General features: G+C 44.1%; 1 protein-coding gene across 1 annotated transcript; it reads left to right on the top strand.

The window, feature by feature from the left end:
* Positions 1 to 13,354, top strand: brd10 (bromodomain containing 10). Its single transcript, XM_084935237.1, has 10 exons — positions 1 to 499; positions 1,015 to 1,717; positions 2,188 to 2,388; positions 2,506 to 4,127; positions 4,220 to 4,281; positions 4,403 to 4,492; positions 4,598 to 4,713; positions 6,351 to 6,559; positions 6,767 to 8,791; positions 10,657 to 13,354. The coding sequence occupies exons 2-10, from the start codon at positions 1,026 to 1,028 to the stop codon at positions 12,636 to 12,638; spliced, it is 6,999 nt and encodes a 2,332-aa protein (XP_084791363.1). The 5' UTR covers positions 1 to 499; positions 1,015 to 1,025; the 3' UTR covers positions 12,639 to 13,354.
* Positions 13,355 to 13,588: the final 234 nt, after the last annotated feature.

Below are 13,588 nucleotides of genomic sequence, written 5' to 3'. Positions count from 1 at the left end.
CACATTTGCATCGAGGGCACGCAGGGTGGAAGCGAACTGGACACTTCAGTTGTCTTCAAACAACCCAGAGGAGTCAGTTACTAGCTTTTTGTAAGCGCTCAGCGTTCATAGTATACCTGCCACACGGTGTATATTTGTCTCTGAAGTGAATGTGTACATTTTTACCCGCCATAAAGTAGCTGTCAAGTTGAAAACCTAGCTGGTTAGCTGGGTAGCTAGTGACAATGAACTGTTACGCGTTTTGAAGCAATCGGCTAATGCTCCGTTAGCCGTCCAGTTGTCACTGACATCATTCCGTGCGATGGCGACATGATACGCCCGCTGAACTTTTTTTACCTGGACATGTAACCGCTGCAACATTTTCACCATGGAGAGCAAACGCAGCAATTGCAGGCCCTAGGCTGGGAACAATAGCAAAGCTAGCAGAACTAGCAAGCCTTCGTGGCTGCTAAGCTTGCCCTGCCTGGTGCGTCTGAGGAGCCGAGCTGAAAACGGCGAGGTATGTCGTTGAACCAACCAAATTCTGTCTGTGGTCACTTTGTTTTGTTGTTATTTTGCACGTGGTCAGGATGCGAGGAGCGATAAGGGGTGCCCTTTAGTTTTTGTTGAAGAACAGGCAGAGCAAACTTTTGTTTGCTTACCGTTATTCTGACTTGATTTTGCGCTAGCGTGTGAACAGCTAACTTCGAGTTAGCTAGACACTGATGCAGGGAAAGTTTTGAAAGATGGGGCATTTAGGGTAAGGTAAGTCACCCAGCTAATTCTACGAGGTAAACACCCCCGCGTTTTATCATGCGTCTCTGATAATGTGTTCACCGTTCATGACATCGCATAAAATGAAAGCAAACTTAGCTCAGCGATGTTGGGCATCAAATTAATTTACAGTTTTCCCATTTTGCGGTTTTTGGGGGCTGTATAAATGCATTGTATATTTGACCAAGTCTAGTCTTTCATCACTGAGTGTTATTTGTAAAATAAGAAGTCGCCATAGGTGACACCTGTCCCCCTTCTCAGGCGTCAGTGCTATGGATCAGGAGGACATGACCGAGCAAATCACAGCAGATGTGACTGACCGAGACTCCGCATCTCAGCAGCTCGCCTCTGACATCGTCATGTCTTCACAAAGTCAAAAATGGGTGTGCAGCAACGCTGAAAACACCGGCTTGGTTATAACAGAAGAGGGGTTCAGTAATGGCACCTGTGACGTTGATACAGTGGTGGCGTTATGCTGCCCTGGCGACAGTGGAGATCTCACTGCAGAGGGTGACCACCTGGCTCTGAGCAATGATGGTATGTCAGAGTTTTCCAACAGTGACCTCTCATTGCCTGAAGTCTGCATTTCCACCAACAGCAATACCTTCGAGGAGGACATGAACTATGAGGTCCAGCAAGCTTATAGGATATTTACAGGCTTTCTTTTGGATAAGCACAAAGGGATCACCAGCCCATTCCTCTATCCCATTGGCCACCAGGAGGCCCAGCATGGTATCGGAGGGGTCAAGGGTCGGGTGCAGTCACAGCTCAGGCAGTCGATGTGCTTGCGGAGGATGGAGGAGAAGTTTGTCAGCCAGGAATACGAGACCATAGCAGAGTTTGTTGCGGACTTCAGACTGATGTTGGAGAACTGTTATCGCTACCATGGTGTGGACCACTGGATCTCCAAACAGGCACAAAAGCTGGAAATTATGCTGGAGCAGAAGCTGACGCTGCTGTCCAGGTAAAGATAATGAAACTACACTCTTGAACAGATTGCTGCGGAGAGAAATGTCCAAAGTATTGTAAAGTTGCAATCACGATCATACCAAAGGTGTTTTCTGTCACTTGGATTCTCAACAAGTTGGTGTTTCACAAGTTTCCAGTCAGTAATTTATAATAATAGTAATGTTTATATTATTTTAAACTAAACTAAAATAAAATTAATAATAATAATAATAAAAAAGTAATGTTTATAAAGTAGCGAGACAGCAAATTATGTCTCAACCATCTTATTTAGTATTTATTTGCTTATTAATAACAAAATGTACTTGCATGTTACAGTTATCCCATTTTAAATAATTGTTTGTCTGTTTGATCACATTAGTAGTGTCAATATACTCCATGTTCATTTGGTTTTATAAAGTAACTTTATTCATTTTGGTGTACCCGGCTTCTTGTTTTCCTTTTTTCTTTCTCCATTTGTCAAACTAGAACGCTGCGAGAGAAAACAACTTTGGCAGTTACTTCTAAAGGACGTTTTGGGGCAGAGGAGGAACGGGGCACGGGGGGCACCTCCACGCGACGGCGATCCACACCTCGTAGCCTTGCTACGATCACTGTCGGTGGGCACGAGTCGATCATGGTGCAGACCCTGCGGCTAGAGGAGCAACAGAGGGCCAAGGAGGAGAAGAGGTGAGTGAATTGCTGAAAGGAAAGACTAAAAGTCTCTGTTGCGTGTTGATTTTTGTGATGATTTAGTGCAAAAGTAAAGCAGAGTTTAAAACCACAACTATATCTTTGCATTTGCAGGCAACGTGAGCTTGAGAAGAAAGAGGCCGAAGAAATGTCAGCCAAGGAGGTGGAAGAGTGGGAGCAGAGCTTGCTTTCACTGGCTTTTCCCCACACTGTGCAGACCCTCTGGGAACTCCCTGCTATAGGACACTTTCTCTGCCTAGCTCAGACTGCCCTCAACCTCCCTGAGATCATATTTTTTGAGCTGGAACGTTGTTTGCTGATGCCCCGTTGCAGCCTGCTCCTCTCCAAAATAATGTCTTCCCTGCTCTCGCCTCCACAGAGGAGGGCCACACTGCACCGCCGGCCTACATTGCCTTACAGGCGATGGGAGTCAGAGCTAAGGCAGCGTGTCTTAGGCTGGTATCGAACCATTGGTGCCTCCCGTGATCAGCCAGGTTGCGCTGAACAGCTGGGACTTTGCCACCAGTTTTTTAGCAACCTAGGGGAGGTTAGCCCTTTAGAAGAGAAACCCTTCCACTTGTTGCCCTTCTATCAGCGAGTATGGCTTCTGAAGGGGCTATGTGATCATGTGTATGAAACACAGAAGGATGTACAGGATGCTGTGCTCGCCCAGCCCATCCACGAATGTAGGGAGTCTATCTTGGGCTATGACAGCAAGGAGAATACCTATATACATTTCCCACATTTCTGTGGCGCAGACCTGAGGATCTATCGCCAGAGCCCCAGCACACCCCCAGCATTCCCATTTCCTTCGGTATGGGTGAAAAGAGTTGATTTTAAGCCAGGTACGGAGGATGAGTCAGATGGAATGCGGGATGAGGGCAATAAAAGTGATAGGGGGTGTTATGGAGTCTCCATGGACACTGTAGAGACTGGTGATTTGGGAAAACGGAAAAGAGAGACATTTAGTGTTTTCAAAAAGGAAAACGAGAAAGAAGAAGATCAAAAAAAGTTAAAGTTGTGGTCGCTGGAGCAGATTTCTGAATTAGCGTCCTCTGATGGAGACTCTTATGAAGACTCTAAACTGGACTTAAAAATACACACAAACTCACTGCGCCACACACACATCAGTCCCAGTGAAGGAGGTAGTGTAAGAATTCATTTAAAGCAAGAGACTTTAGATGTGGAGCAACAAGCAAAGAGAATCACAATAAAACAGGAGCCGGGCTTGACACTGGGTGCGGTTCGCACTATTAAAGCAGAAACACAAGAGCCTTGTCTGAATGTAGGGGAGCACAGCTACACAGGCAGGTCTCCTGCTCGATCTGTGAATCTGGCCTCTCCAACTAAACCGTTGGGAGTCAAAATGGAGGGAGGAAGTCCCACTCAGGGACACCAAAGATCTTCGTGTTTTGAATGTTGTAAAAAGAAAACTAGCAGTGTTAAATCTGAGGAGTGTGGCTTCTGTTGTGGTCCATCAGAGCTGGCCACACAGCTGTCTTCTGAGAGCACTCAAAACTCGACTGAAGAGAGGGTGAATGACAAAATATGGACTAAAAAAAAAAAGCGGAAGAAAAAGCGAGGGAGGGAACAGCTGCTGAGGGTAAAAGGAGAGCACAAGCAGCTACAGCATGTGGACAGGATGAGGCTGTCCCCAGCTGAGGCTGCCAAGTCTACACTGCGGAAAGTTGGCACAACAATCAAGAGAAAAGACAAGAAAAAGAAACATAAAACAGGTGAGGGGAAAAAAAGATTGGTAATGATGTCGCTCCTGTGGCTTCCGTCAGTATTACATCAAAATTATTTGTGTATTAATTATTTCTGACAGGTAAAAAACCTGAATGTTCAAAGAAAATCAAAGAGGAACTTTCAGCTGAGCCCTCATTCAAGGTAGTCAGATTCACTGTACACTCTGATCTTGTTCCTTTGTTAGTCTGTTTTTTCCTATTTTAATTTTAAACCTGATTTAGTCCTTGACAGTTTTCTGTGCCCTTTTTTTCCTCTTGTATAGTTGGTCTGCACCAGTCTCGAGGAATTACGCGAGCTGATCGGTAAGACTGAAGATGAGCTTGATGACCTGGAGAGCACTAAAAAGAGATTGGTAGGTCACAGTCATTTTTATTAAGCAGAGGGAAAAAAGTTTGTTTCCTCACATTTCAGTGTTGCCCACTCACTTAAGTTTTCCTTTACACGTTTGAACTCGCAGGGTCGGTGGTACTATAGGAGAGAAGCAGTGAAAGACCTCCATAGCACACTAATCAGACTACTGAATGAGCTCTCACCCTGGGAACCCAAGCTTGTCAAAGCACACCAAAGGAACAGGTTTGACGCTTACACAATAATTGGATTTATTCTTCATTCATAATTATGCAAGCTCACTGGACACTTTATTAGGTACAACAGTAGGTAGGTTTGACCCCCTTTTGTCTTTAGAGCTTCCTTAATTCTTCATCGCACAGCTTCAACAAGGCAACAAGGTGCTATAAACATTGCTCAGAGATTTTGGGCGTTTTGACGAAATAGCATCACACGGTTGCTGCACACTTGTCGGTTGCACGTCCATGGTGTGAATCTCGCTTTCCACCACATCCCACAGGTGCTCTGTTGGATTGAGATCTGGTGACTGTGGAAGCATTTGAGTACAGAGAGAACTCACTGTCATGTTCAGGAAACCAGTGTTAGATCATTTGAATTCTGTAGTTGGTGTGTTATTCTTCTGAAAGCAGCTGTCAACCATCACCATCACTGTGGTCATACAAGGATGGTTTGCAATAATATTCAGGTGGGCTGTGGTGTTAAAATGATGCTCAACGGATACTGAGGGGCTCAAAGTGTGTCAGGAAAATAATATACGAAATAATATATTTTGTAGCAGAAATCAATAATTGTCAGATCAGGCAATGTTTTTCCAATCACCTATTGTCGATTTTGGTGAGCCTGTATCATTTGTAGGCTTCTCATCCGTAAACTCTCTCCGTACTCTTTCACATGATTCTTGCGTAGGTGGTAGAAGAGGTTTGTCGTGTTTGAGTCTGTGGTGGGGACCGGTTTGTGGCATAATTTGAATAGTACAGTTTTCTGGTCCGTGTCAGACTTTTCATAACCAAACCATGTCCATGCTACAGAGGTCCTTCTGTTTGGAGCTGCCTGGTTCTGCGCCATCTTGACTGGCCATGCTGGTATTCTCTGTGCCTGCATCCACACGGTGACCATCCAAACGATGAAAACATATTGCTGTAAACAGTGTATTTTGCGACACCATGAAACAAACAGTAGGGTATAATATGAAACGATAGATGTTTTAATTTCGTTGTCCGATATATTTCGTCATATCGCAAAACCCTACAGTCAGATATGCTTTTTTTCATACTTCGGCTGTAAGGCATGGCCATTTGAGGTACTGTTGCCTTTCTATCATCTTGAAGTAATCTGGCAATTGTTTTCTGACTTCTGGTATTAACAAGGCATTATTAATCAGAAAGCTGCTGGATATTGCTGCACTGGATATTTTCTCTTGTCTTTTTTAGTCCGTTCTTTGTAAGCCCTAGAGAGGGTTGTGCTGAAAAATCTTACCTGACTTATCTTTATGCTGATGCTCCTTTTGAACTTCAACAGGTCATCTTGTCTCTGTCTACGTGCCTAAATGCTTTGAGTTGGAAGCATGTGATAGGCTTGTTAGCTATTTATGATAACAAGCAGTTAACCTACTGTAATTAATAAATTGGCCAGTGAGTGTTTATTCAAATACATTCAAATTGAATTTAAGGTTTACCATAATTGAGTTTTGTTGGTGTTGTCTTCTGTTTAAGTTGTATTGCTGGTCTTAATGGTATGTTTGCTCATTTGGTGGTCGTCTGTCCAGAACAAAGTATAATGATGACAACTTTATTTAAACAGCTCATTGTAATATAGCATCATTACTGAAGTCTTGATTTTTTTCATTGTTTTTCTATTGTCAGGCTCCGTTTGAAGAAGGAATTTGATGATTTCAAGAAGCACCCAGAGTACAGTAACTTTGAGCGCGAAGAGAGCAATTTATCATCATCATCATCTGATGATGATGAAGAAAGGGATTTAGGGAAGGAGGTTCCTTCACTGTCAGATCATTATGGGAGATCAGAAGAGGAAGACATGGAAAACAGAGTTCCCAGAGGTCTCTGGAGTGGAGGTAATTGCGCTTGAATCTAACGTTGTTGTTTTGTTTACTGAAATGTAAGATTTTCCTCATTCTGTAGGCAGTAGTGCAGTCAGTTTACACTGTTCTTAGCTTATTTGACTGTACTAGATGAAAGTCACTGCCTATTGAACCTTCATAGGCAATAGTAAAGCTTATAAATCAATACATCTCTAATAGACTTTTCTATTTTCTTCTCAGCAAACACTAGAGACATTAAGGCTGAGTCTACTGGAGAAAACATGGTGACATGTGTACCTCCAAACCACCTAAAACACCCTCAAGCCAGTGCAGAGAAAGGAATTGGTCTGCGGCAAAAAGATCAGACTGTAAGCAGCATAATTGCTTATGCCGACTCCAGGTCACAGTCGAGATCTGACCTGAACCCAGCAAATAAATCCAGGGATTCAGCATGGGCAGAAAGGGTAACAGCCCATGCTTCAGCGCCTCCCAGATCCCCCATCCTTCACCCAACCATTGGACTACCTAAGGGCTACACGCCCATCCCCACCCTGCTGGCTAAGAGTGTGGGAAACAAAGTGACCTTAATGAATCGACCTGCTGATTGCCCAGGTGTTAACAGTGAAGATGAACCGAGCAAGAGGTCTTTGGTCTCCCTGCCTACAACTGCAGTAGCTAACACCAAACTTTCAAAAGCACAAAGTTCTCCATCCAGTTCCCAACAGAACAAGCAACAGATTCAGGTACGAGGACCACAGCAGACAAAAGCCCCTGAGCAGTCAGAAGTGGCCACTGTGGCAGCAGTTCTTCCTAAATCTCCACAAGGCAAACCAACACAGATTGCACTTAAAAATCCAGTCCAAGTGGTGTACAAGGTGCCTGAGGGACTGGGTCACCTTGTAAGGAAAGACAACAATAGCCCAATAAAGATCTCAGTTCAGCCCGTCCTGGGCCAAGACACTGGAGAAAAGACTGTCCAGCAAGTAGTGATTCTGCCTTCTAACCTTCTCGTTCATAAAACTGAAGCAAAGTCTTGCTCTTTAGCTCAACAACAGACTAAAGGCTTTCAGGCAATAGTTTCCAAAGTGGCCAGCTCTTTTTGTATGTCTACCGATGTGCCTGGGTTCAGGATTCCTGAAAACAGAATTCCTGTTCAACAAGTGGCGCCCCTAAAAGATGCCAGGACAGTGAAGACCCCTTCTCCTTCGGTTTCACCTCGTCTTCAACACGGGGCTCTAAACAGAGCAGGATCTAAAGAGACACAGTTATGCAGTGTCCAAGCTAGTGCTTCACAAGATACCACACCAAACACAACCTCCATCACAGCAGTTTCAAATGCAGTTTGTACTGAGCCTGAGAAACCTACAGACCCGAAACAGGAGCTGAAGACTGTGTGCATCCGTGACTCACAGTCAATCCTGGTAACAACTAGATGTGGCAACACGGGCATTGTCAAGGTCCAGACATCCTCGGACCAAAACACACTTGGCTCTGTACATACCAGTCCAGTCATCACTATCTCGCCTCAGTTTAAAGCCTTCCTTCTGTCCAAGGCCACACAGTCTACTTCTGCTCCCACTCAGACTGCACCTTCTGTTGTCCAAGCAATGACAATTTCCCAACCCCAGCAGCAGATTCATCCTGTGTTAAAAACCCCTTCCTCTCTCAAAAATACCATGCTCACTGCAACCACTGGTAGTGGTATAACATGCCCAAAAAGTCAAACTACAGCCAGTGCTGTTGCTGTAAGTCAGGGCCTCAGTACCTCAACTGGTTCTACAGTTGTGACAAACATTTCTCAGCCAGTCCACACACCTGCTGCTGGTTCTCATTTTCAAGCTTCAGTAGCTAATAGCAGTGTTGTCGTGCCACTACAAAGTGGCTCAGGGTTTTCCCAAGCAGCTACCAGCAAGACTGGTATGAAACGCACCACTACAGATGAAGGATCCCAAGTTACCAAATTCATCCTGGTTACTCCATCTTCGTCCTCACCCTCAAATGTAGCTGCATCCAAAGGGACACCCTCCTCCCCGAAGCCAGGTCCTAGTTCAAGACTCATGTTTGTCACTCAGCCCGCATTGACATCATCAGCCACTGTCATTGGAAGCCTTTCAGCACCGGCGATGGCAACGTGTGCAAGTGGACAGGGAGCAACCACTTCATTATCAAGTCAGACTCTGAAGGTGGGATTAAGACCAGGAAAACCTGCTAGAAGTATCAGCTTGGAGCCATTGTCCAAGGGCAAAAACATCACCCTGCCCCAAGGTGAGTTTTTGTTTTTTTATTATTATTATTATTTGTTGTTTGTCTTGGGTTGGCTCAATTTTGAAAACTTTGTAAAGTTTATGTGTATAACATGTATCTCATAGTGGGAGAAATGCCACACTATCCAATGTTGACATATAAGTAAATCGAATGTAGCAGAGCAGGTGAAGCTTTTTAAGCAGTGAAGTTGGTGAGCAGGGATCTGCTCTGAACCCCTTCTTGGTTGCAGTGGTGATAGACAGGTTAACTTGAGGTCATGGTTTGGACATGTGCAAAGGAGGGATGGTGGATTTTAGGGCTGCCACGATTAGTCGACTAGTCACGATTACGTCGACTATCAAAATCGTCGACGACTGATTTAATAGTCGATGCGTCGTTTGAAGCTTTGTAAGATCACAAAAGACGCAGGAATAAGTAGTAGGATTTAAGAGTGTAATAACGGACTGAAACAGAAGATGGCAGCACTGCATGTACAAGGATGCCAGCTGCCGTTAAACCCCGAAGAAGAAGAAGTAGCTTTGTCCCAGAATTCATAGCGCAGCCCTGCTCAGTTTCCAACAATGGCGGCAGCTAGTTAGTTTTAATATTACTCTTATTATTCTTTCTGGGTCACAAAATAAAAGTTTAACATATTTTCAGACGAGAATGTGTAAACCTCAAATACCTGCTCAGTTTATCAAGACACCACATATTTTGAAAAGCGTTCCGACATCTGTTACCCACTAGCTCGATAGTTAGCCAGGGGCAAAGCTCACTAGAGCCGTGAGAACACCGGACTCCCGGCAAATCGTTTTCAAACCCACCGCCGTCTTTCGCTACTCAGGTTAAACATATATAAGTCACTTAGATAACTTACAAATGTTATTGTTTGGCTTTTTTAGTATTTTATTTGTTCCTGAGTAAATCGGTTTGGCTGAGATTAAAGTTATAGTTTTTACACAGCTGAATAAACGTCAAGCAGACAACTGATTATCAGAAGTGTGAGATTCTCGAGAATATGCTCCGGTGTCCTGTTATATTTTAGATAGCAAGGAGTTTATTAAACTTCACCGAAACAATCTGCAAATTTCATTAAAATTTAATAAACTATCATCTTGTCTTTATTTTTAGTTAGCACATACCTTAAACACTTAAAGCTGTAAGCTAATGATAGCTATATAAGAGCAGATTCATGCTGGTGCAATAAGCTGTAGGTTTTACGTCCAATGGATGATGATCTGATTAGTCAACTAATCGCAAAAATAATCGGTGACTAGTCGACTATCAAAATAATCGTTTGTGGCAGCCCTAGTGGATTTACTGGACGAAGGATGTTCAAGATTGAGTTGCCATGTGGACAGGAGAAAACAAGGAAGACCACAGAGAAGGTTGATGTATGCAGTGAAGAAGGGCACAGAGAGGGTTGATTTGAAAGAATGGGAAGCAGATAATTCGTTCTGGCAACCTTAAAAGGATGCAGGCAAAAGAAGAAGAGAAGATGGTTTGATAAATGACTTACCTGTGATTTTGATAGTGATTACAGGAATGTGTGCTGCTCTTGTCTTCTCTAGAGAGCATTATCTTGCAGAACAACTGAGGACAACACGTCTTGGTCATGCTGCCTTCTTACTCTGTGTGTGTGTGTGTGTGTGTGTGTGTGTGTGTGTGTGTGTGTGTGTGTGTGTGTGTGTGTGAGAGAGAGAGAGAGAGAGAGACAGCATGGCTATATGATGATGTCATCTTCACAGTTGGTTTGGCTTGGAAAAAAGACTGATGTGTTGGACTCGCATTGACTACTTCACTGTAGTGCTTGATTTGCTGGAATCAAAGAAACCTTTTCCACCACAAATTTAATAAATATTTTTCTCATCTTTATGTTTCACCAGGGGTTCAAATCCAGTTACCAGGGAAAGCAACTATTGGACAGACTACTTGTGCCCTGTCACAGTCTGCTTCCAAGTTCACACCAGGGTCTGTTTCAAATGCATGTGGGCCAACAACCTTCACCACTACCACTGGACTGGTCCCAGCAACAAGTTTAAATGCCATCACTAGTTGTTCTTCCCAGCTTGTCTCTCATGGATCAGTCAGCACCAGCTCTCACCTCCAGGGAATCTCGGCATCCTCCTTGATGTCACAAACAGGCTGTTATACATCCATAAACACTGCTGCTGCTCAGCCAAAGGGAAACATGATAAAGAATGATGTTAATATCCCAGGAAGCGTAGTGTCCATCACCACTCCTGTTCAGACAGCTACTACTGTGGAGAGTAGGCCAGACCGAACTTCCACACTCACTCTTGATTGTCAGAGGAGTATCGGTGAAGAAACCACTTCGTCCTCCTCCTTCTCTTCATCTCAGTTTGCTCGCAATAAAACCCAACTCCCTCTCTCCTCTGCAGCAACCACCTGTACCCCATTCACCACCTCTGCAACCAGCACAATTCAGCAGAGAATAGTCATTAACACCTCTACGCCACTTGCTGCTGGCACACAAATTCTCCTCAACAATGCACGCTTTGTAGTCCCTCCCCAGGGTTTGGCTCCAGGCAGCCACGTCCTTATCATCTCTAGCCCTGCACAACAAGTGCCTCCTGCCAGTCCTACAAGCACTGGACCATCAGTACCTTCTCAAGGTGCAAGCCATGCCATGGTAGCCCCCAGGGCGCCAGTTTTACCCCAACCCCCAGCCAGGCTGCCTGGTGTCCCAGCTGTAAGTTCTCCCTTTGTGGCAAGCACTCCTGCTGTCGTTCCACCGTTGCTGGCAACCACTCCTAATGTCTTGTCACTAAAACTAACAGGAACACCTGGCCTGGGCTCAAATTTGTTACCCAGTAAAACAAATGTAGTATCGGCACTTCCTAGGTTGCCAACTGCACACGTGGGTAACTTTGCGTTACCTCCAGTAGGTACATCCACTCTGGTCTCCCCTACAGCAAGGTTAGACAGTGTACCAACTGTACCAGTGTTAACAAGTGCCCCTTGTCTTGGATCAGCACAGGGCACAGTCAGACTAGCTGCCACTACACAAGCAAAATGTTTATCAACCATTTCACCTGTAGTAGCACCCCCATTGGCCAGATTGTCGGGACCTCTGTCATTGCCTGTAGTACCCAGGCCATCAGCTGTTACCCTACCCAGCCCTGTTATACCAGTTCCTGCACCCCTCTCTTCGCCAGTAGCACCAGTAATAGCAGACACACCAGCTTTGCATGGTTCTCTTCCTGCCCAGCATGTGATTGCAGTGACAACCCTTGACCTAGGCATACAGCCTCAGCAGACAGCTGTCCGATTTGCAGCACCGACCACCGCTCAACCGCAGGTTTTAATGCATTCAGGGCTGAGCAACACATCAATCAAAAAACAGACCCCACTTGTGCAAACGGTGCCTGCTGGCACACGGACACAGGTTTTGCCAACTGTGGCTGTTCCACCAATCATCAGTGGAGTCTCTAGGATGCAGGCACTGCCTGTTGCTACTGTTCCACCCATCGGAAGCACTGTCAACACATTTGAAACAGCAACTGTGGAGACCACATCTTCATCCAGCACAACTGTAATAATCACTCCAGGTCAAACAATCCCATCGAGTAAAACGAACACCACCATCCATCCACCTGTTGTACTGACCAATCAGACACTTGGAAAACACTCTGTGCAGACCTCAGCCCTGGGTCTGCATACAAGTGTAGCTTCCAAGATGCTCATTAGTCCCGATGGGGCTGTTTTGAGCACTGTTCAGCGGCCGGTCAGTTCAGCAGAGCTGACTGAACCTCGGGATGCACTGGTGATTTGTACCAACAGTTCCACTGGAGCACTACAAACACATGATTCCTCTTTACAGCCTTCAACGGCAGACACAAAGTGAACCAATTAAAGTGGAGTGTGAAGGCTCAGGCACCACTTTTCAGCTGCTTGGTTTTAGCAGGGTTCATATATTTTTGCTTGTTTTAATCCTGGTTAAAGAACTACATTTTCAGCTTTAGTTTGACTCCTAACTTAAAGTTATGCTACATTAGGTTTTATCCTCTGGTTTAATTGTCTTACATGTAAACCTGCTCAGTCAGACATGGTGAAAAATGTATACTGTGAAGAGTTTCTGGAGGGGGACACTACTAAGGTTGCCCTGATTTCAAATGTGTAGACCCTTCCTTGAGTAATTACAAGTGTTATAACCAATTGATACAACAGGAAGGTAGATGAAATAGATTTCAAGTTGAGCTTTAGCAGTTTAGCATTTCAGTCCCAGTATTGTTTATGATTTATCATTACAACTTGCTCTACTTTTGTCTGTCGGTTTGGAAAGAAAAGAAAGGAAAAATCCATCAGCATCCAGTCTGTCATGTCCTTATTTTCAGCTAGTAACTATTTGAAAGAGGCATTTTACTTTTTAGAAATAAACTACTAGAGAAATTTGTACTACATATTTGAGCCCATATAAATATTTTAAAGTCACATTTATTTATTTTTACCATATAGATTTTTCCCCCCCTAAAAAATTAAAAAAAAATTACTAGGTACATTTTCATGGAACAATTCTGGACGATACTGCATGGAAATAAACAATGCAACTGTCCCAAACAAGCGTGTCTGCTTTCTTATCCTCAGAAATGTGCAATAATAGTGTTTTACTTTTTATTGAAACAAGCTATAGTATTAAAGCTGTGTTCATTTGCGTAGTTTTTAATTTTACAAAGTGAGAGATACAGTAGTTTCACCTATATTTGGCTACAATGCGCTATATTGCTAGGGACATAAGATTATATATTTTCAAACAGTAAGGTGAGCTTGGAGTTCCTTCTTCATTGTCTTTCTTTG

This window comes from Perissodus microlepis, chromosome 7 (assembly GCF_051167445.1).
Source record: "Perissodus microlepis isolate ML-2025 ecotype Zambia chromosome 7, ASM5116744v1, whole genome shotgun sequence".
NCBI classification, from domain to species: domain Eukaryota; kingdom Metazoa; phylum Chordata; class Actinopteri; order Cichliformes; family Cichlidae; genus Perissodus; species Perissodus microlepis.
The sequence above is the reverse complement of the archived record's forward strand: the minus strand, read 5'-3'. Positions and strand labels throughout refer to the sequence as shown.

Coding starts and splice junctions, on each gene's coding strand:
- brd10 (XM_084935237.1), top strand. CDS start 1,026: ATGGATCAGGAGGACATGACCGAGCAAATCACAGCAGATGTGACTGAC. Junction 4,714..6,350: donor AAAGCACACCAAAGGAACAG/GTTTGACGCTTA, acceptor TTCTATTGTCAG/GCTCCGTTTGAAGAAGGAAT. Junction 8,792..10,656: donor AAACATCACCCTGCCCCAAG/GTGAGTTTTTGT, acceptor ATGTTTCACCAG/GGGTTCAAATCCAGTTACCA.